At 49.7% G+C, this 21,344-nt stretch overlaps 1 protein-coding gene across 1 annotated transcript in view; it reads right to left on the bottom strand.

The window, feature by feature from the left end:
• Nucleotides 1-3,936: 3,936 nt before the first annotated feature.
• The window catches only part of LOC104668467 (phospholipase B1, membrane-associated), a 101,583-nt gene continuing 84,175 nt past the window's right edge, over nt 3,937-21,344 (bottom strand). The window contains exons 37-44 of the mRNA XM_030920499.1: nt 21,182-21,262; nt 19,085-19,150; nt 18,530-18,621; nt 17,054-17,132; nt 15,590-15,694; nt 14,695-14,790; nt 6,167-6,241; nt 3,937-4,327 (exon numbers count right to left, since the gene is read on the bottom strand). Of these exons, the coding sequence (XP_030776359.1) occupies nt 4,124-4,327; nt 6,167-6,241; nt 14,695-14,790; nt 15,590-15,694; nt 17,054-17,132; nt 18,530-18,621; nt 19,085-19,150; nt 21,182-21,262 (798 nt within the window). The 3' untranslated portion in view covers nt 3,937-4,123. The remainder of the gene's footprint in view (nt 4,328-6,166; nt 6,242-14,694; nt 14,791-15,589; nt 15,695-17,053; nt 17,133-18,529; nt 18,622-19,084; nt 19,151-21,181; nt 21,263-21,344) is intronic.

Raw genomic sequence — 21,344 nt, 5'->3', positions numbered from 1 at the left:
GACTTAGTTCTTTCACAAATCTGCCTTTATTTTAAAAAAAATAACATGGTGTTCTTGCCTCATGTTTTAAATTCCTTTTGTCTTTATCTTTCCAAACATAGTCTTTTCTTCAATGTTGCTGTTATGTAAAATGTGCAAGTCTAATCTTGCTAGTTGTTACATTTGATTCTCACAGGGATTGCTTTTTCTAACTAAATGATTTATTAGCTGCTAGAACAAAGGTATTCAATCTTTTGGCTTCTCTGGGCCACATTGGAAGAAGAAGAATTGTCTTGGGCCACACATAAAATACACTAACACTTAAGATAGGTGATGAGCTAAAAAAGAAAAACACGCACACACAAATCTCGACTTTTTTTTTTTTTGAGACGGAGTCTCGCTCTGTCGCCCAGGCTGGAATGCAGTGGCCAGATCTCAGCTCACTGCAAGCTCCGCCTCCCGGGTTCATGCTATTCTCCTGCCTCAGCCTCCGGAGTAGCTGGGACTATAGGCGCCCACCACCTCGCCCGGCTAGGTTTTTTGTATTTTTTAGTAGAGACGGGGTTTCACCGTGTTAGCCAGGATGGTCTCGATCTCCTGACCTCGTGATCCGCCCGTCTCGGCCTCCCAAAGTGCTGGGATTACAGGCTTGAGCCACCGCGCCCGGCCAAATCTCGACATGTTTTAAGAAAGTTCACAAATTTGTGTTGGGTGGCATTCAAAGCCATCCTGGGCCGCATGTGGGCTGTGGGTTGGACAAGCTTGTGCTATAATGTCACACATACACTAGCAAAAGAAATCTTAGTCCCCATAATGTTTTAAATCATAGATTATTGGCTGGGCACGGTGGCTCACCCCTGTCATGCTAGCACTTTGGGAGGCCAAGGTGGGTGGATCACCTGAGGTCAGGAGTTTGAGACTAGCCTGACCAACATGGCCAAACGATGTATCTACTAAAAATACAAAAATTAGCTGGGCAAGGTGGCGCATGCCTGTAATCCCAGCTACTCAGGAGGCTGAGGCAGGAGAATCGCTTCAACCTGGGAGGCAGAGGTTGCAGTGAGCCGAGATCGTACCACTGCACTCCAGCCTGGGGCACAGAGCCAGACTCCATCTCAAAAAAAAAAAAAAAAAAAAAAAAAAAAAAAAAAAAAAAAAAAAAATCATAGATGATTAACTAGAGATAGCTGAGTTTTTCAGACCAGTTGGAAGCAGAGGAACAATGGTGCCATCATGACATTCTAGGTCTTTATTTTATACCACATTTATTTGCAATTTGGCCCAATTCACTGCTGGAACTGGTGGTGGTTTTATTTTTCTGGGTTACCACCCTACTCTGGGCTCCAGTATTCATTTGGACGAATGGCGCATTATGTAATGAAAGTGTAACTCTGGGCCAGTTACTTCTTCCCTGAGTCTTGGTTTCCTTCTCTGTAGAAAGGGAATGGTAATAGGGATGTGTGAAGTTTCATTATTGTGCACTACGGTGCCCACCACAGCATAAGCACTTTATGTCAACTTTTATTAGCATTTTCTTTGTACAAACCTTTTCTCACTAACATTTATATTCCCTAGTCAAGTGTAGCCTGATGTCACAACCATCACAACAACGTAATCGCTATCAACTCCTCATCCTTTCCATCACATCCTCTAACCCATATCCAGCTCATCCATCTTTATTTTTCCTGGCCGCCTCCTGGTCCCCCATATTCACTATGCTCATCTCTCCACCTACACAGAGTTATCCCAGTCTGGACAACACCAGTCCTTTTGGTAACCATTCTCCGTCTTTTCAGAGCTCAAAGTTCCATGTCCTTTAGGAAGGCGTGGACCAGGTTTAAGCCACACGAATCTTTCTTTTCTGAATTCAGAAGCCTCTATGGGGAGTGCCATGGACTATGGCTCCCTCAGGATTTGGTGGCTTTGCTCATGGCGTGGCTGTGGGTGCCATCCTAGCTAGACTGACATTTTCCTACAGAAAAACAACAGGGCGCATAGCCAGTGTATGTATGTAATACCACCCGTTTCAAGTGGGTGCTTCTCACATATTTTTAATTTTTGGCTTCTTAGCACGTACTTGCTGGGAATTTGGTGCCTGGTTTGTAGCTGTGTCTGTGTCGCTCCAGAAAGGATTTCTTTGTTTTGCCAAGTGTTCTCTGGTGAACCAGCTGGGACCATTTGTTGATGTTTTAGTCTGGATTACTCTGGCAGTGTGAGTTCCAACACCCTCCCCTCCCCACACCCAAATGAGGGGCGCCTGTGGTTATGAATCCTTGCTGCTTTGAAGTAGGAACTGCTGGAAGAATAGAAACTTGCAGGAAAGAAAAGGGGTAGGAGAGCGGAAGGGCCGTGAAGCGAACCCCTAGACTTCCTATGTTACCTTTGTCGTTACACTGTCTCAAGCCAGGAGTGTAAGGGTTACCTTTGTCGTTACATTGTCTCAAACTAGGAGCAGAAGGGTTACCTTTGTCGTTACACTGTCTCAAACCAGGAGCCTAAGGGTTACTTTTGTTGTGACACTGTCTTAAGCCAAGAGCATAAGCTGGGATGTGTGACTCAGTCACCACGTTTTCCAGTCTATAGGAAAAAGTAGGGGAATGCATGCTGTTCCCATTGTATACAGACAGACACTGAAGCCCAGAAGAACATGGAACTGGGTGTAGGTCCTCCAGGTTCTCTGTTGTGCCAGAAAGAGATAAGATGATGAACCTCTCTGAGAGGAAGGCGGGCAGTCTCCACCCATATGTTATGACCCCATTTCGCCAAACTCATCTCTAGGTCTCACATCTTCCCCAACAGTCTGGGTCTTATCCCAACTCTTCACAGAGGAAAAAGGCCATTTTCATTTGTGCAGCATTTTAGAGTTAGAGGTTTACACACAGTTCCTTACTTTTCAGCAGTGCTGTGAGATAAGCAAAATGTGTACTCTTATTCCAATTTTTACAGATGCGGAGTCTGAGAAACTGGGCTCAGGTTGGCGAAGGCAGCTTCAGGGCACAACATTTCAGTGTTGCATCCGGGATTCTGACTCAGGCTCTTTGTCATCCCGGACTTCAGGATCAGAGAGAGGTTTAAACTGCAGATGATGTCTACCTCCCTGGATTCTTTTATATTGAAGTGAAATTCACATGATACACAATTAATCATTTTAAATGGAACAATTCGTGGCCTTTAGTGCATTCACAATGTTGCGCAACCATCACTTCTATTTTCAAAGCTTTTCCCTTTACCCGCTCCCTGGGCTTTTGTGCAGAATAAAAGACACCATCTGTGGAAGGCCTCCAGCGCGGGGCCTTGCCCCTAGCAGGGGCTCAGTGAATGCAGCCTATATTTCCAGACTCTCTCTAGCTTTCTCTCAGAAACCTGGTCATATAGAAATAGGATTTTTTCCCTAAATTTAGCACCTTGAGAAAATCAGGTTGAGGATATAGGAGGTATTTGTGTCTCAATCATTTTTTTTTCCTTTTTCTCAAAATGACGTGAAAGTTGCTCTCTTCCAAGAAACTGTCCCCGAAGAACCCTTTCTATTCTTTAAAACAAAGAGACACATTTACCTACTGATGCCCTAGTAGTTACACATCATTACATGGCTTCTTGGTTACTGAAGGAGTTTGACTTCTCGGCCAGGCTGTGACATGCACAGCCTAGGAGGCACCTCAGTGCTCCGCATTGTCCTGGACACAAAACAGTTGCTTAATAAGTATGTGTTGGATTGGACTGAATGGCGGCCAGCCAGCTCCAAAATTCCAGCCACCACCTGGTGACCAGTGTTTTTTCTGCCTTTGAAATAGTGAGTTTGGTGACTTGAGGATATGCTTGTGGTGGCAGGCAGTTTGGGCTCTGACTGGCCGTGGCTTGGGCAGCCCTGCCGGAGGCAGGCCACAAAAGGCGGCAGTTCCCACACCTGGGCTGCACAAGAGATAACAGGCAAGTGCTTCACACAGGCAAACCCAGGAATAAAACAGCTTTGAACTTTATTTAAATGTACCCCTTCCAGAAGCATAGGCCTGGAAGAAGCCCAGGCCTCGAGAAGTTGTGACTATCCCCTGGGATAGCACCAGGTGTTGAAGCATGTCCTGGTGGCTGGGAGTGGCTGGGGCGGAGGGCAGTGAGGAGAGTGGCTAGGGAGGACCCACCCCTGGGCCTAGAGGGCCACAGTGCGCAGGCTCATTGGAGGATCTTCCCTCCGGCCACCTCTTCTGCACCTCCAGACCACTGCCCCGATGACGCCGACCACAAGGCCGACTCCCGCCGCCACTGGCACGGCCCAGTAGAGCACATTGGGGGCTTCTTCAGCCTGGTCTGGGAGCAGCCGGCTATTCCGCAGGGTGTAGAGGTAAGGGCTCTCCTGTGGGGGGGAGGGGGGAGCAGCGGAAAGGACCTCAGTGAACCATCCATCACCAAGCCAAGACTTGCCTAGTCCCCATCCCTGAGATGCTGTGATAACCCTGCACATTTTCACAGCACTTCCCTTTTGTAGAGCTCCCTCATTTACACTGTGCCCAAACCCTCTTTAGCAGGATAGGCCTCTAAAGAGGTCAACACACAGTTAGAACCTTCTTTTGGTTTCTCACCAGCATTTCCTTTGCTGTCAAACCTGATTTTGAAAGATTGGGAACTGATAGGTGACCAGTGGCAGAGAGCCCTGGGGAGCCTGTAGAACTCCTGCCTCTACTTCTTCTTGGTCACAACTGTCCCCATTCTCCCATCCCAGGAGTACCCAGAAATCAGGGAAGGGCAGCATGGAAGGACAGTTGGTTTTGTAGTAGATGAAAGATTCCCAAATCAGAAGGGCTGGGAGGGGAGGCATGTGGGCAGACAGTGTGCATTCCTGCCTTCCTATGCCCCTCTCCACTCTCCTTTCTCTCAGTGAATGTGAATTGCATGCCTGCTGTGTGGAGCCCCCATGCTGGGAGCTGTGATGAGACCAGAGGGTTAAGATGTGATATCTTTTCTTGCAGCCCAGGAGGAAGGTGAGAGGTGCAGAAACAATCACATCATAAAGGAGACTGGGTCAGTGTCTTATGAGAGGTACAAATAGAAAAGGAGACCCATACGGGTGAATGTCTGGAGACAGAAATGGTAGGTAAGAGAAGGTGAAACTGTAGCTTAGTGAAGGCAACATCTGGGTCTGGAGGGAGGCAGATGTTCTCATAGGCAGATGGAGGATGAACCTCCAGGAGCAGATGGCAGAAGGAAAGTCCTGAACATGGGCACTCTCATCCTGGGAGATGGATCCACTAGCCAGGAGTGTAGCATGTGTATAATGGAGGGAGGTGACCTTCCCTCCAGACTCTGGTCAATGGGCAGTAGGGATCAGGCAAGGATTTCAAGCAGCCTTGATGGGGCAAGTTATTTCCAGGAAGGTCTATCTGTGTCTGGCAGCAAGTGTAGGGTGAATGAATAAGGGGGGAGGAGAGTTGGGGAGACAAGTCACAGGCTTTGAAGGTGGGCCAGGCGAGGGCGGTGGGTGTGGTGAGGGAGGAAGACCATTGCGGGCTCCAGGAACAGACACTGAGTCTTTTTTATCTTTGCCTCCCGATCCCCAGATCCTAGTATACTGCCTGGCATGGGAGAGCTGCTTGATGCACTTTTATTTTTGAATCAGTTAGTCTGGAGTGCAGTGGCATGATCTCAGCTCACTGCAAACTCGGCCTCCCGGGTTCAAGTGATTCTCCTGCCTCAGCCTCTCGAGTAGCTGGGACTACAGGCGCCCGCCACCATGCCCGGCTAACTTGTGTATTTTTAGTAGAGATGGGGTTTAACTATATTGGCCAGGCTGGTCTTACACTCCAGACCTCAGGTGATCTGCCCACCTCGGCCTCCCAAAGTGCTGGGATCACAGGTCTGAGCTACCATGCCTGGCCTTGATGCACTTTTAAGACTGAGGATGCATCGGAGCTTTCAGAAGGAATGGGTGACCCCAGATACCCGCCAGTGCTCATCTGCCTCCCTGACTGTCCTCACTTCGGCTGGAGCTGTTGAATGTCCTCTCCCCTCACTCCATGGCTGCCCACACCTGAGAAGTTTCCATGGCAGTGGGGATAGGTGGGATTTGAGAAGATGGCAGTGAGTGAAGCTGCATTTGAGGGAGCCTCCCAGGGGACTCCTTTGTGCTTCTAGGGGACAGGACAACCCCCACCCCGGCATCTCTGTTCCACCTGGGGTGGGCGGGCTGTTTACTCACAGGAGAGGGGCACTTGAGTTTGGCTCGGCTGTGGGTGAAGTTGTTGGAGGTAGTCTTGCGGCCCACTGGTTCCAGCTGGAGAGAGAGAAAGGACACCTTGATTCTCTCCAAAGCTGGGAGACAGTTTCCTCTCTGAGGGGGTGTCTCACACCAGAGCCCCTCCCTCGGGAAGGGGGGTGGGGGGTAGAAAACAGCAAAGTGGCTAGTTTTTGGCCCACAGCAGGGACCCAGTAGCCTGGGGCTGAGCGGGAGCTGACTTATGAAGCACAGAGGGACTAGGCAGCATCTGTCGGCAGGGCAGGACCCTGAGTCTGTGCCCCTGGATTTGGCAGGTACAGCAAAGCCCAGGAGAGACCACTGGTCCTGAGTCCACAGGGAGTCTTTGGAAGGGTTGGGACCATCTCTGGCTTCCTTTGTGAGTGGCTGTGATTGTAAGATACCGTGTTCTCAATTTTATAAAATGATGACAATCCTACTTACCAACTTCTCGAAGTGCATGGGGCTAGTCAATTTCAGGAAACTTTGAAAACATATTGGTTACGATGACATCATTACTGCACTTGACTTGTTTTCCACATAGATGAAAATATTTATTTGAAATATTCCTGGGTATAAATACCTTTGATCCCAGGAACCTCTGAGGATGAGCTAGGAGCTGCTGTATCCCTCTCCCCAGCATCTTTTAGCCAGTAGCCAGACCCAACACGTGGCCAGCACTGAGAAGAATGAGCCCCTATTCAGAGTCTCTCTGGAACATCTAGCTTCCACTCTTCGTGTAATCTGCCTGCTCCTGATCACAGGGTATTGCCAAGGAGGGAAGTGAAAGTTCACTATCTGAGCTCATGACCACACCTGGCCCATGATCTCACTTTCTGTTGTCTGAAAGTCTTTTACACCTGTTCCTTAGTAACACAATTGGAGGAGGGAGGGCAGTTCTGTTCCTGGGAGAGATGCCAGGGTGACTAGACTGAGCACAATGGGCTGGGATCCAGGCTCTGCTGGTAACGGGCTGTGCAGTGCTGGGAAGGCTACTTCTCTGAGGTTAGGGACAGGCATGACATCCTGTCCTGACACCTTGGTTTGTTGTGAGCATCAAACGAGAAAATGGCATGAAAGCATGTGTGATTGGGGTGGCTTACATACATAAGGTAGTATTATTTTCACTTTCTTAAGAGCTGAGGAAACTCAAGCCTATCGTAAACTCAAGCCTATCGTAACAGTGACAGAATAAACGCTAAAGATCAGGGTGGCTGATTCCCGATGCTATTCCAGGAACCCAGGAACTAATTCACACAGAAGATGATCATGATTACAAGGGTCTGATGAATGTGTCAGTTTCTCCCTTTCTACTGGTTCCTTCTCAATAGTACACAACCTGCTCCGACATCTCCCCTCCTTCACCTGCCCTCTCTTTGATCCACATCCTCTCCAGTGACCTTGGCTGTTACTTCTCATAACTTTCTGAAAGAGTTTTCTATAGGTGCTGGCAGCACTTCCTAATCTCTCCTTCTCTCTGCTGCTCACTCCAGCCAGTCTGCAGTCTCCATTGCTGGATGGAAGCTCTGGCCCTGGCCACCAATGATCTCCATATAGGCAGAGCCAAAGCTTTTGTGTGTGTGTGTTCATCTTGCTTGGCTTCTCAGGAGCATTCATCAAAGTTGACAGCTCTCTCTCTCTCTCTCTCTCAAAACACTGACTTCTCTTGGCTCTCTGGACACAGCATTGTTTCTCATTTCCTTTCTACCTCCACACTCTCCTTCTCTTCTCTCACTGGAGTTGAAAGCTGGAATGAATGCCCAGGGCTAGGTACTTACACTCTTTTCTACCTTATACTCTTTTCTACCTATTCTTTCTCTAGGAGCTCTTAGTTGATCCTGTAGTGGTTGCTTTTTTTTTTCTTTCGATGGAGTCTTACCCAGGCTGGAGTGCAATGGCACAATATCAGCTTACTGTAACCTCCACCTCTGGGTTCAAGTGATTCTCCTGCCTCAACCTCCCTAAGTAGCTGGGATTACAGGTGCACGTGACCATGCCTGGCTAATTTTTGTGTTTTCAGTAGAGACAGGGTTTCACCATGTTGGCCCTCTATGCTAATAACCCCACTTTTTTTTTCCTATCTCCAGCCTTGACTTCCTCTGTGAGCTCCAGACTTCTGTACCCCGATACCTCCATGTGGATGTCTGGAAGGCAGTTCACACCATGTCCAAAACAGAAGTCTTGATTTGTTTCCTCCCAAGCTGATTTTTCTCTACCTGCTCAACCATCTACCCAGTTTCTTAGACCCCAAACCAAAAAGTCATCCTTGTTCCTCTTCCCCATCATCCATCTGCCAGTCCACGACACATCCTAAACCTCACCGCTTCTCTCCTCCTCTGCCCTGACCCTAGTCTCAGCCCCCTTCCTCTCTTACCCATCACCAGTGGCCTCCTAGTGGTCTTTCCAGATCCACCCTTGCTTTCTTCCAGTCCAGGGGTACACGGATCCGGGGGTAAGCCAGAGCATATCACCCTCCTGCTTAGAAGCATCCAAAGAGTTGGCCCCTGCCCAACTCTTTGACCTTGTTCACTTTCCTCTGGACACACTGGCCTTTTAAGTTCCTCAGACACTTCAAGCTCATTCTTTTTTTTTTTTTTTTTTTGAGACGGAGTCTCGCTGTGTCGCCCAGGCTGGAGTGCAGTGGCCGGATCTCAGCTCACTGCAAGCTCCGCTTCCCGGGTTTACGCCATTCTCCTGTCTCAGCCTCCTGAGTAGCTGGGACTACAGGCGCCCGCCACCTCGCCCGGCTAATTTTTTGTATTTTTTAGTAGAGACGGGGTTTCACTGTGTTAGCCAGGATGGTCTCGATCTCCTGACCTCGTGATCCGCCCGTCTCGGCCTCCCAAAGTGCTGGGATTACAGGCTTGAGCCACCGCGCCCGGCCATCAAGCTCATTCTTGACTCTAGGCCCACGTGGGTCCTATTTCCTCTGCCTGGCAACCTCTTGACGCGCACTTCTCAATCCACCATCACTTCTTCAGGGAGGCCTCCCTCTCCCCCACCATTACTCTGTGTCACATCGCCCTGCTTGAGTTTTTCTTAAGCCACAGATGTGGTCAGAAATGACCTTGTTGATTATCTGTCTTTTCCTTACTATCCTGTATGTCCCATGAGAGCAGGAGTCATCTTTTTTCACTGCTGAGTCCTCAGTACCTGGAGCAGTACCTAGCACACAGCAGTGCTCAGTAAATTCTTGTTGGATGGATGGATGGATGGATGAATTAATTGAAGTCACAGAGATCTGAGTGGAGAAGCTTGGTAGGGGAAGGCTTGGAGCTGGTCACAGGGAATGAAACTGTTTTTCCTAGAACCAACCTTTCCTAAGCCAGGCACTGTGGCTACCAACCACGTAGCAAATGACAGGACTGGGCAGGGTGTAATGGACCTAGGTGGGCCACTGGCCTGTCCTGGAGATTCAGAGGTGGCTTCCTGCAGAAAGTGGCACCTGAGTTGAGTGGTGGAGTGGGGAAGGGCAATCCAGGAGAAGGAGGAGAGCAAGAGTGAGCAGAGGTGCGGAACACCACGGGCGGTGCAGGACGCTGCTGGAGTCACTAGCCTGCAACATGTGAGGCAGATGCTGGTGGAAAGGGTAGCCAGAGAGGTTAATCAGGTGAATCAGGCCAAGTCCCAGAGGCCTAGTGTGCTGTGCAATGGGGCCTAGACTGCCTCCTTCAGAGGTGGGAGGCTTTGGAAGTTTGAGAGCAGGGGAGTGACTGGGTCAGGTTTTCTTTTATACAGATTACTTGATTTCGCTGTAGGGACCAGATCTAAGGCAGTGGTCCATAAACCCTGCACATTAAAATAATCTCAGGAGCTTTCACAAAGTACTGAATCCAGCTCGCACTCCAGACCAATTAAGTCAGAATCTCTGGGGATAAGCCCGGTCAGGCACTGATATTGTTTTTCAAGTAAACTTTTTTTTTTTTTTTTTTAAATTTGAGGAAGAGTTTTACTCTTGTCACCCAGGATGGAGTTGCAATGATGTGATCTTGGCTCACTGCAATCCCCGCCTCCTGGGTTCAAGTGATTTTCCTGTCTCAGCCTCCCAAGTAGCTGGAATTATAGGCACGCGCCACCATGCTTGGCTAATTTTGTATTTTTAGTAGAGATGGGGTTTCACTGTGTTGGCTAGGTTGGTCTCAAACTCCTGACCTCAGGTGATCAGCCCACCTCGGCCTCCCAAAGTGCTGGGATTACAGGTGTGAGCTACCGCACCTGGCCTCAAATAAACTTTAAATTGAAGCTAACATACACATAGAAACTAGTACAAATGGTAAGTGAGCAACAGATAAATTTTGATAAAATGAACATACCAGCATCCAGTCAGGCAATAGACTATTACAGTCCTCAGAAGCTCCTTTCCACTTTCTTTCAGGACCATTCATCCCCCAGTGAGTCTCTACACCATCATGCTGACTTCTAGCCCCATATGCCAAGCTTCTTGCTTTTGAACTTTATAGATATTATTGTATGTTGTTTAAGTTTGCTCAACTGTCATTTCTTCAGTGAGGCCTCCCTCTTCCCAGCCACCACTCTGTGTCACATCACTCTGCTTGATTTGTTTTTTTTTTTTTTTTAAGTCACAGATGTGGTCAGACCTGTATGGTATTCCTCAGTATGAATGTGCCACAGTTCATTCATCCATCCTACCGTCAGTGGACATTTGGGGAGTTTCTAGTTTGGGGCTGTTTATAAATAATGCTGCTGTGAATATTCTTGTGTGTATCTTTTGGTGGACACATGTATACCTTTCTTTTGGGGATATACCTAGGACTGAAACCGTTGGATCACAGGAAATACATATGTTCAGCGTTATTAAATAGACCAAAGAGTTTTCCAAAGTGGCTATAGGCACTGATTGTTTTTAAAAGTCCCTGGATGACCGGGCGCAGTGGCTCACACCTGTAATCCCAGCACTTTGGGAGGCCGAGGCGGGTGGATCTCGTGAAGGCAGGAGTTCAAGACCAGCCTGGCCAACATGGCAAAACCTTGTCTCTATTAAAAATACAAAAATTCGGCCAGGCGCGGTGGCTCAAGCCTGTAATCCCAGCACTTTGGGAGGCCGAGACGGGCGGATCACGAGGTCAGGAGATCGAGACCATCCTGGCTAACACAGTGAAACCCCGTCTCTACTAAAAAAAAATACAAAAAAAAAAAAAAAAAAAAAAAAAAGCCGGGCGTGGTGGCGGGCGCCTGTAGTCCCAGCTACTCGGGAGGCTGAGGCAGGAGAATGGCGTAAACCCGGGAGGCGGAGCTTGCAGTGAGCTGAGATCCGGCCACTGCACTCCAGCCTGGGTGACAGAGTGAGACTCCATCTCAAAAAAAAAAAAAAAAAAAAAAATACAAAAATTAGCTGGGCATAGTGGCATGCACCTGTAATCCCAACTACTTGGGAGACTGAGGCAGGAGAATCGCTTGAATCCAGGAGACAGAGGTTGCAGTGAGCTGAGATCGCGCCATTGCTCTCCAACCTGGGCAACAGAGTGAGACTCTGTCATTCATTCATACATACATACATACACACATGTCCGTGACTCATTCTAATATGCAGCTGGAGCTAAGAGTTGCTATTCTAAGGGCTGTGAGTCTGAAGACAGGGATGTCAGTCAAGACGCTGGAGCTGTCACCCAGCACCTGGGGAGATTCAAACACTGGCTGAGAGCAGGATTTCTGTAGAAGAGGGAGCAGGCAGCAGTAGAGGACTAGGCGTCAGGAAAGAGAAACTCTTGATAAGAAGACAAAAGAAGGGAGGAAGAGGAAAACAGCCCCTGGTGCTGCTGGTGCTTCTGGCTTTGCCTTTGCAAAGGTCTGGAGAAGGACGTGAGAGGAGGGGCGGGAGGTGAAATAGTTTAAAGTGCTTCTTGTTTCCTAGTAGGGAATCCTGGGAACATCAGCCAAAGCCTGCAGACACTATGTCATAGGACTCTAATTGTGAGACATGAATTCACCGGGTATATATGTGCTTAGCAGGTTGGGAGCAGAAGGGAGGGTGGTGGTGTGCCCAGGTCGCCAGGAAAGGACTAGAAAAACCTGGACTCTCATCCCCCTTGTACCATGAACAGTCTGTGTTATGTTGGGCAAACTGCTTCATGTCTCTATACTTTAGTTACAGAATGTCCTGGCTAGATGACCTCTCAGTCTGTTACAGCTCTAATGGTCTATTATTTATTTTCTGTTACTCTAGGGGTGAAATTCCAGCCAGAAGCCGATCTGAAAAGTTGGCATGATGCTACAGCTTTATGTCTGAGATTGGCTTTGGAGGAAAACATTAGACTGTATAATTATATCCCCAAATTATAGAGCCTAGGATAAGAAACCCCTGGATGGCTTTAGCTTTGTTTTTGTTATTTTGAAGTTCGGGCTACGGCTGAGATAATAATGTCTGGGGAACCATGGACAGTCTTGTTTTGTTTCCACAATAGCTCCAGTGCAGTGTTTACGTTTTGTTTTCATATCTAAACCCCTCCCACTTATCTTTATGAAATAAAGGCCTCTTACCTGGGTGAATGGGAAGAGCTACTGAACCGCTTTGGAAGAGCAGGCCAGAGTTACATATATATTTTTTCTTTTCTATTTGTTTTCTGAGATAGGGTCTCACTCTGTCACCCAGGCTGGAGTGCAGTGGTGCCATCTCGGCTCACTGCAGCCTTGACCTCCCATGCTCAAGTGATCTTCTCACCTCAGACTTCTGAGCAGCTGGGACTACAGGCATGTACCACCACACCTGGCTAATATTTTGATTTTTTTTTTTTTTTTTTTTTTTTGGTAGAGATAGGATCTCCCCTGTGTTGCCCAGGTTGGTGTCTAATTCCTGGGCTCAAGTGATCCACCTGCCTCAGCCTCCCAAACTGCTGGGATTACAGGCATGAGCCACTGTGCCTGGCCAGATCTACTTTGTTAATTCACATGAAGAGAAACCAATGGACTCTTTTTCATGTTCCAGCCATCACTGTGGCTGTCCAGCCCCAGGAGATTCCTGAAGGGTCCCAGCTTTAAGCAGACTTGGAGTTCCACCTGGGTAGGAAGGCCATCCCTTGATGAAAAAACTGGGAAGGAAGGGCCAAGGGCTTAGCTCTCTTTGGCTCTTCTTGGAATCTGTGGATTCCCTTGAGGTCTCAGGGGAAAAGGAACAGGGAATAGGTACCCTTTCTTTGGGAGGATTTTTACAAAGGAATAAAGTCACATGATTCAGCCACTGAAGGACAACTAGCCTTCAAAACAAAAATCCACAAAAGAAACAGGAATTATACCATATCAACTGATTTAAAAATTGTGGGGCAAACTCAAAGATATTTTGGTTGCAATCCAGAGTCTTGGGCTGGAAGAGTACAACAGAGGTTCTTGGAGTGGGCAGATATGTGATGTCCACGGGAGGAAAACCCCAGGACAATGTAAGTCAACGTAAGCTGAGTCTGTCATTAACTAGGCCAAGGATAAAGCCAGTTTACATGCTGTTCTTAAAAGAGGTTGCTAGAGAGGAAGAGATGGTGTAGCTAAGGAGAAAGTCAATATTGTGAGTCAGCCGAGTGAGATGCTGGACACACTGGATGAGCTGACAGGGGTGAGAATGTTTGCACAGCAGTGGTTGGCAGAGACACTCTGGGCCTGAAACTGTGATAAAAGGAGCTGGAATGTAGCTTGTTTAGTTGTCATAGGACAAAGGAAGGAACATACAGGTTGGGGTGGTGATTGTGTTACCCACTGAGCCTGGATTAAAAGAAACCATTGGGTTGGGAAGGCATTTCATTTGCTCTGTGCGAGAGGATTCAGTTGTTGGGGGTGACAGGCCAAGTGCTGTGCAGACACCGTTCAGTTGTTGGTGGCCAGCCACAGAAGGAAGAGTGGAAGCACCAGCCAGGTGTCCCTGAGAGACCCCTGGTCTGTATGTTCATTTCATGAGGTACCTTCTCCCCATCAGAAAGGACTGGAATAGGTATCAGCCTGGGAAAACAGGCTGTGTGGATCTCCACTTTGCGATGTTTAAAGAAATGAGTTGGGTATGAGTTGAGCCCGGAGTCCTTGGAAGGCTGATGGTGCTGACATTTGCTGAGTGCCAACTATTGTGCTGGGTGTCATGTACACATGATCTCAATGCGTTTTCTGAGACCTGTCTTGTTTTCAGTTTTATAGATGTTGATATAGGTGGCCAGAGAGATCGTTTGCCCAAAGTCACACCGTAAGAGGTGGAAGTCGGTATTTTCATCCAGCCAACCTATTTGATTACAAAGGGATCCCCTCACAGTATCTGGGCATTGCTGAAGGAGCAAAGAATAAAGTTGTGTGTGTGTATGTGTGTAACTTTCAAAGGGTGTTGGATAAATATAGGGTATTTTCCCTTTGGAATTATTCTATCAGGACCAATAAGGTGTGCTGCCATTTTGGGCTTTGGGGAGAAAGGAGCCATGTCTCCAGTAGGTTTGCCATTGTGAGACAGAGAGTCAATATCCTTGGATTCCCCCTTGACAAGGCCCACCAGGCCCTCGGCTGCTCACCATGTTGTTCCAGAGCGCAATGGCCATCTCGGCATGCCCACGGTCTGAGAAGTGAAAACAGTCCTCGGAGAAGAAGGTGAGGTCAGTGTCCCCTCTCTGCAACCAAAGGCAAGGAGGTTACCGTCCTGGGAATAGGGCTCTGCTACCTGAGCCCCAATCCCACTCCCAGCAGGTGCCCTGGGCATGTCTCCTTTCATCCTTCCAACTCTCCTGCCAACTGGCTCAGATACTGTTGGAAAAACTCCCAGAATTTGGAATTTTTTTTTTTTTTTTTTTGAGACGGAGTTTCGCACTGTGAGCCGGGCTGGAGTGCAGTGGCACGATCTCAGCTCACTACAGCCTCTGTCTCCACCTCCTGAGTAGCTGGGATTATAGGCGCCCACCACCACACCCAGTTAACTTTTTGTATTTTTAGTAGAGACGGAGTTTCACCATTTTGGCCAGACTGGTCTCAAACTCCTAATCTCGTGAGTCACCCGCCTTGGCCTCCCAAAGTGCTGAGATTACAGGCATGAGCCATTACACTTGGCCAGAATTTTCTTTTTAAACAGACATGAATTGGACCCACCCATAGCCTCTCCCTTTTCTTGCAGCACCCCTATCCTAATAGTTGAAAAGAGTAACATTTTTAGGAAGCTTTCCATTGTATCCCAATCCAGAAAATATCAGGGCCAGGCCTGGGGAGCTTAGTCACTGTTGATTTCCTTTCCAACTACATCTGAGTTCCAATCACAGCCCATCCCCCACACAAAGGAGATTATAATGTGGAAAAAGCCACCCTCAGGAGCCCTCTTGGAGAGAGATGGTTAAAAAAAAATGCCCACTTAAAGAAGTACATCCATTGTCTGCGATAAGGCCTCCGTACACGAGCCTCCCTGAAATGCCCACGGCTCACCTCGTTCAGTGGAATGAGTGTGTTTTGGAAGAAAGGCTGCACCACAACTGTGAAGTCCTCACGCTGTGTGTATTGGTGCCAGTAGGAGAAACTGGAGATGCCATTCTGGGGATGGAGAGAGAAGCTACTCAACCCTCCTGGCAAGGCTGCACAGACAGGGTTCAGTCCTGCTGTCTTGGATTGGTTGTGACAGGAGTCAACTCACCCTAAACGACAGTGACTTTAACACACTACTCTAGTGGGATGCATGCATGCTTTTATTCTCTACCCATTCATGGGCACCTGCATTTCAAGGCCCTATCCTGGTTCTCAGGATCAGAGATGAGTTGAACCCAGCGGCTCCTGGTGGGAGAAGCTCCCTATCCGCACAGCTCCACCCAGTCCCATTCCAAAGCCTCTGCCTGCAAGGCTGGGTCTGAGCCACTGACCAGATTGCCTGGGCCAAAGGCCTCCCCTGCTCACTGCATGAAGAGGTCAATTAGAAAACGGGGCTGCAGGTCAGATGGGGAGCATCTCAACACCAGCTCCCAAAATGCTCATGAACTTTGGGGGAGGAGAGTCCATGGTGGCTGGATTTAAGTACCCAAGCATGGAACATAAAAGGAACAGACTAGATGTACTTATCTTCAAGGAGTTTCTCATCCATCTGGGAACATGAGACAAGATGTGAAAACATGAGGGCCATTTGGGGCTTTCAGGGCCCATCAAGTACAGACTGAATGTGATATGGGGAGATGTCTGCGAGTGAAGTTCAGGCAGGGGAAGCTCCTCAGAGGAGGGAAGCAGACTTGCCTTGTGAATGAAGGCAGGTCAGTTTGCAGAATGGAAATGCTACCTGAGCCTGAGAGGGAACAATAGAGGCAGAGACACAAGCAGGAGTGGAGGTGAGGAGATGGAAGCGGGTAGAGAGAGGGCGAGGAGAATTGGAGGTACAGGTAAGTAGGGCAGGGCTAAGCCTTTTTCTCTTTTCGAGATAGGGTCTCACTCTGTTGCCTAGGCAGCAGTACAATGGCATGATCATAGCTACTGGCAGCTTCCAACTCCTGGGCTCAAGCTGTCCTCCTACCTCAGCCTCCTGAGTAGCTGGGACACCAAGCGGGAGCCATTGTGCCGGGCCTAAGCCTTTTGTTTTGAATGAAGGGAGGGGAGGAAGTGAGTAGTAATTATTACACATGGTTCTGGATGGGGAAAATGGGCCCCATCACAAGGAGTCTACTCTGGGAGTCTCCTGCTGCCTGCCCGCTGGGAGGAGGATTCTCTCAGCTTCCACTTTGGGGTCTCTCATTCCTTCCCTGGCCTTGGTGTTCAATTTGCAGGGATAAGTATTTCAGGGGCTGTGATCTGCTTTTAGGGAGTGGCTTGCTCTTGGCCAAATCCTGCTGAGCATTCGATTTCCGAGTCCTTGCTCAGGGAGTACAGGGGGCCCCCCAGCTGGGTTGGTAAGAGAAGGGCTGCAGGGCTTACTTGGAGGTTCCAGTTCACTTTCTTCAGTTCTTGCTTCTCCAGGGAGCTTTGAGAGTGTCTGAGGCAAGTGCAGTTGTTCCTGTGAGACAGGGAGTCTTGTATTGAGGCTCCCTGGGGCACCGTGGCTCTGCCCTCCTGTGAGGCTGGTTCTGACACACAGCGCAGGCTGCCACCCCACGGGCCTGCAGCCTGTGCTGCCTTACCTGGGGCAGGGGGTGACACACAAGTATTTCCACAATACACCTTTGACAGACTCTCAGACCCAGGTTCAGAATGCTAACTCAGGAGCCCTGAGGTCCAGAGGATGCTTGTTCATAGAGAAAGTGGGAGAGCTGGCCCTGGCGCCTGGACCTTCTTGTGGACAGAACGCCTATTCCCCTTCCTCCTTAACTGCTCCTTCCCGAGGCTGTGGTCCCTGGGATTTCTCCAGAGCAGGACTGGGTGGGCAGGAGACTGGAGTTCAGGAAACCAGCCTGGGATTTCTCCAGAGCAGGACTGCGTAGGCAGGAGACTGGAGTTTAGGAAACCAGCCACAATGGCTCTCTCTGTCCCTGGGTTTGGAATCACTCCTCATGTTCCTGGGGCCTCTCAGCTCTTCCTGTTACTGCTTAGGACCCTCCCTCAGGGCTCCAGTGTGGGAAGTCTGTGGGAAAGCTGGGGAGGGCCAGTCCTGACAACATGGAACACGATACAGACAGACTCTGGAGGAGCTGTTCCCTGTGAGAATGGGAACCAGCTGGTCACCTTTGCAGCAAATCCATTTGAGCCCAGGTATAGGACTCCTCAGCTCCCTGGAGAACCTCCTCTCTCATAGCAATAATCACTCAAACTTTAGGAGGCCCTCTGCCCTCAGAACATGCCAGCCCCCGACAGGAGCTCCTGTCTTGACCATCAGCACCTTGCCTCCAAGCCCAACTGTCAAGGACCGGTCCCATTAAGGATGGAATAAGAGCTATTTCCTAAGACCCTGCTCTCGGTGGGCCGGGTATCTTCATTGTCTCCTCTTGCCCTCACATCTACCTTGCAGGGAAGGTGTCATCTCCCCCACTTTACAGATGAGGAGCACAGAGGCTCATAGAGGTTATGTGGTTTGTTCAAGGCTCCACGGCTCCTAAATGGCAGAGCGGTTGAGGCCGGATATAGCACCCTTGAAAGCTCATGGCCCCATGCTGCTGCTCAACAGGGAGCAACATGCCGAGGTTTGACCTAGCAATCACTGACAATGTCAGGGAGCCTTAAGGATCATTTGGTCTGTCTCCTTCTACAGAAAAACAAACGGGTCCAGAGAAATGAAGCGTCTTGCATACAGTAGGCATTCACAAATGTAGAGGTACTTCCTGATGTTGTCCAAGTCCCTGAGCCACGTCTGCCCTCTGGCAGGCTGGCCTGGCTCTGCCTCAACTGGTCTCCTCTGGCACCTGCAAGCCCTCCTCACCCCAGGTGCCCTTGCCTTGGGACAGCGACCTGTCCACTTACTGAGCTGGCAGCATGGCACATTTCCCATCTTGGCCCTGGTATAGGCTGGCCAGCTCCATGACCTCCACCACGTTGACGAAAGCCCTTGGGAGCTGCAGGGAGTGGAGGGTGGCTTTGTTAAGGCACTGGCTACTGCTGGGAGGAACCTGGGGGTCATCTGCAGTCCAGTTCCCACCCCCCCATTTTACCAATGAAGAAACTGAGGCCCAGAGGGTGGATGCGACTTGTACTATCTCACTGAATCTTCTTGAGTGGCCCCGCTTCATAGGTTTGAGAAGCTGAGACACAGAGCAGTCACTTGCCTGAAGCCACAGTGCTGGGTGCAAACCTGGGCTGACTGGTGCCAAGGCAAGCTCATTGCTGCCACACAAGCCTGTCTCTGGCCAAGTGAGATTTCCCCTGCAGAGGAACTTGATAGCCACCTCCCTCCCTACCATCCAGGTGCCCACTCATGGCGGATCTCTGCTCAGTGAGCATCTCAGTGAACACAACCTGCCTAGATGCAGCCCAGGGAGGTGGCTGGCAGGACCCAGGAACACGCAACCCCTCTCCTACCTCCTGAGAGAGGATGTCCAGGGCCTGTTGGATGTGCTGAACATACTCTGTGGCCAAGTGGGCCTCCTGTAAGGAAAAAAGGGAACTCTCTTTAGCCCCTGGTGCCCGCTCTGAGAGAATGGTAAGAGCATAGGAGGGCTCTGGGGCCTGGGCTAATGACTGAGTGGGTACAGAGGGGCTTTGGTGGTCCTGGTCAGGCTGGGAAGCCCAGTCCTTGTTGCTACTGAGTCTCTGTAAGAAATCATCCTTTGTCCCCTACTAGATGCCATGAACAATCCCAGCCCCCCACGCTGCTCCACATAATCTCAGACCCAACAGTGGGCTCTGCCAGTGCTGGGTCCTGCCAGTTTTTGGCCTTGGCTCTTAGCAGTCCCATCTGTCATCTGACCTCAGCCTTCTCCAGCCACTTGCCGTGCCCTAGGTGGCCACACTTTCTTTTTCCTTTGGGCTTTTTGGTCCATGCTGGTCCCACTGCCTGGAATGTTTTGCTCTCCTGTGTTCCCCTAACTTCTATCCCCTGTGACTCACTGTAAGGTTCTCTTCCTGTGAACTATCTCCCCAATAGGAGGCTGATTTAGAGGTGTGCCCATAGCATCCTGGGTGATGCATACGAGGTACCTATAGGTGCTCAGTAAGTCCTTGCAGGCTGAATCTTAGAGCTTTGCTTTATAGCAGAGGGAGCTGGTCCTATATTTTTAGATGTGGCTCTGGGCTCCTTAGAAGGTGTCCCAGGCTGATACCAGCGCGGGTGTGGGTGGTGACTTGAAGCTCTTATACTCATGGAAGAACGCATGTCTGCAGGAAGTGGGAGTTGAGGCACCCACGAAGCAGCACCACTCAGGCAGGAGGGGATAGCTCAGACAGCCCATTATTTTTCCTGGAGACAAAGAGCTGAGGCCGGGTGAGATACTGTGCACTCAATTCCAGCACACTGATGGGCATAGAACAAGTGCTGCTCGCTGAGTTTCTGCCCACAGCTACCAGAAGGGGTACTGGGAGTCGGGAAGGAGGGGAAGGAACAAGAAGAGAGACAGTCCACGCCGAAGAGTTAAAATAAAGGAGAGGGGACTTCATGTCTCCCAGAGTTTCTGCCCTTCTCCCTTTCCTTCTTTTTAAAACAGTCTGAGTTAATCCTGGTGGTGGCATCCTAACCCTTTCAACTGAACTACGCTCTCAGGAGTATAAACCTGACTGTTCCCATGAAGAACACACATTCTGGGGCTAGTAGAGGGCATTTCCCTGCGCCAGTGTCCACGGGCAGCTCTGGGGTCCAGGTCTCCCCCGGGGCCAGGACGCAGCAGTACTTAAATCCCCACGAGGTAGGGCCGTTTCTGCCTCTCAGGGAGAGAACTGAGGGGAAGAGGTTTGGAAAACCAACTCCTGTGTGTGGGAGGACACTTCTCATCAAGCCTCTGGTAGTCGGCCTCTGTGAGCCACAAGGAGTGATAAATGCCTTTTCCCCTCACCACCATCTGTGACTGTCAAACATTCGACCACAACCTCTGAGGCTGGGTAGCTGCCTTTTCCTGGCCAAATAAAATACAGAATGTCCCCAACTTAGAACAAGATGTATTCCAAAATAAAAACTTTTGGAAGTTACAACTTCCAGAAGTTTGTGAGTCTGGACATATTTCCCCATGGAAACATCAGGAACAGGTTTGGGCTCCCAGGGCCACCGCTGAGGTTTGGTTAACTCATGATAGGCCATCCAACCCCATCTAGAACATTGTTTTGCCTTTCCTCAAAATGAAACAGGGCAGGGATGGGGTGAGGATGGCTAGTCCCCTATCTGGTACCAGAGGTCATATTTGTGTGGATAACAGAGGCCCCGCCTCAGCAGTACCTGCAGTGGATCCACCTAGATCTTACTTCCGGAATCGGAGAACCAACGCACCTGCTCTTCCAGGGGCCACTCAGGCAGTAGAAAAGGCTGGGCCTCACCCGGCATGTGTAAACCAGGGAGGGCCTGGGGCAGCAGGCAAATGTGGCTCCTATGAGCAGGGAGCTTGGGGCAGGGCCAGGGGTGGATGGGCAAGGATGTTGCCAGAAGCCAGCAACTTCCTTCTCAGGTCCTCACGGGGTTGGTCGGGGACCTACCGGATTCTCACAGTAATGACACAAGTCGTTGCCCCCAATGAAGAGCGTGATCAGCTTCCAGTCTTTCTCCAGGTTGATGTCCTGAGGGGACAGAAGATCCTGAGTTTAGACCTTGGTGGGAGGCACATGCAAATGTTGCTACTGGGCCAGCCCGTCTGCCCTC

This window comes from Rhinopithecus roxellana, chromosome 17 (assembly GCF_007565055.1).
Source record: "Rhinopithecus roxellana isolate Shanxi Qingling chromosome 17, ASM756505v1, whole genome shotgun sequence".
NCBI classification, from domain to species: domain Eukaryota; kingdom Metazoa; phylum Chordata; class Mammalia; order Primates; family Cercopithecidae; genus Rhinopithecus; species Rhinopithecus roxellana.
This window is presented reverse-complemented; position numbering and strand designations above follow the sequence as displayed.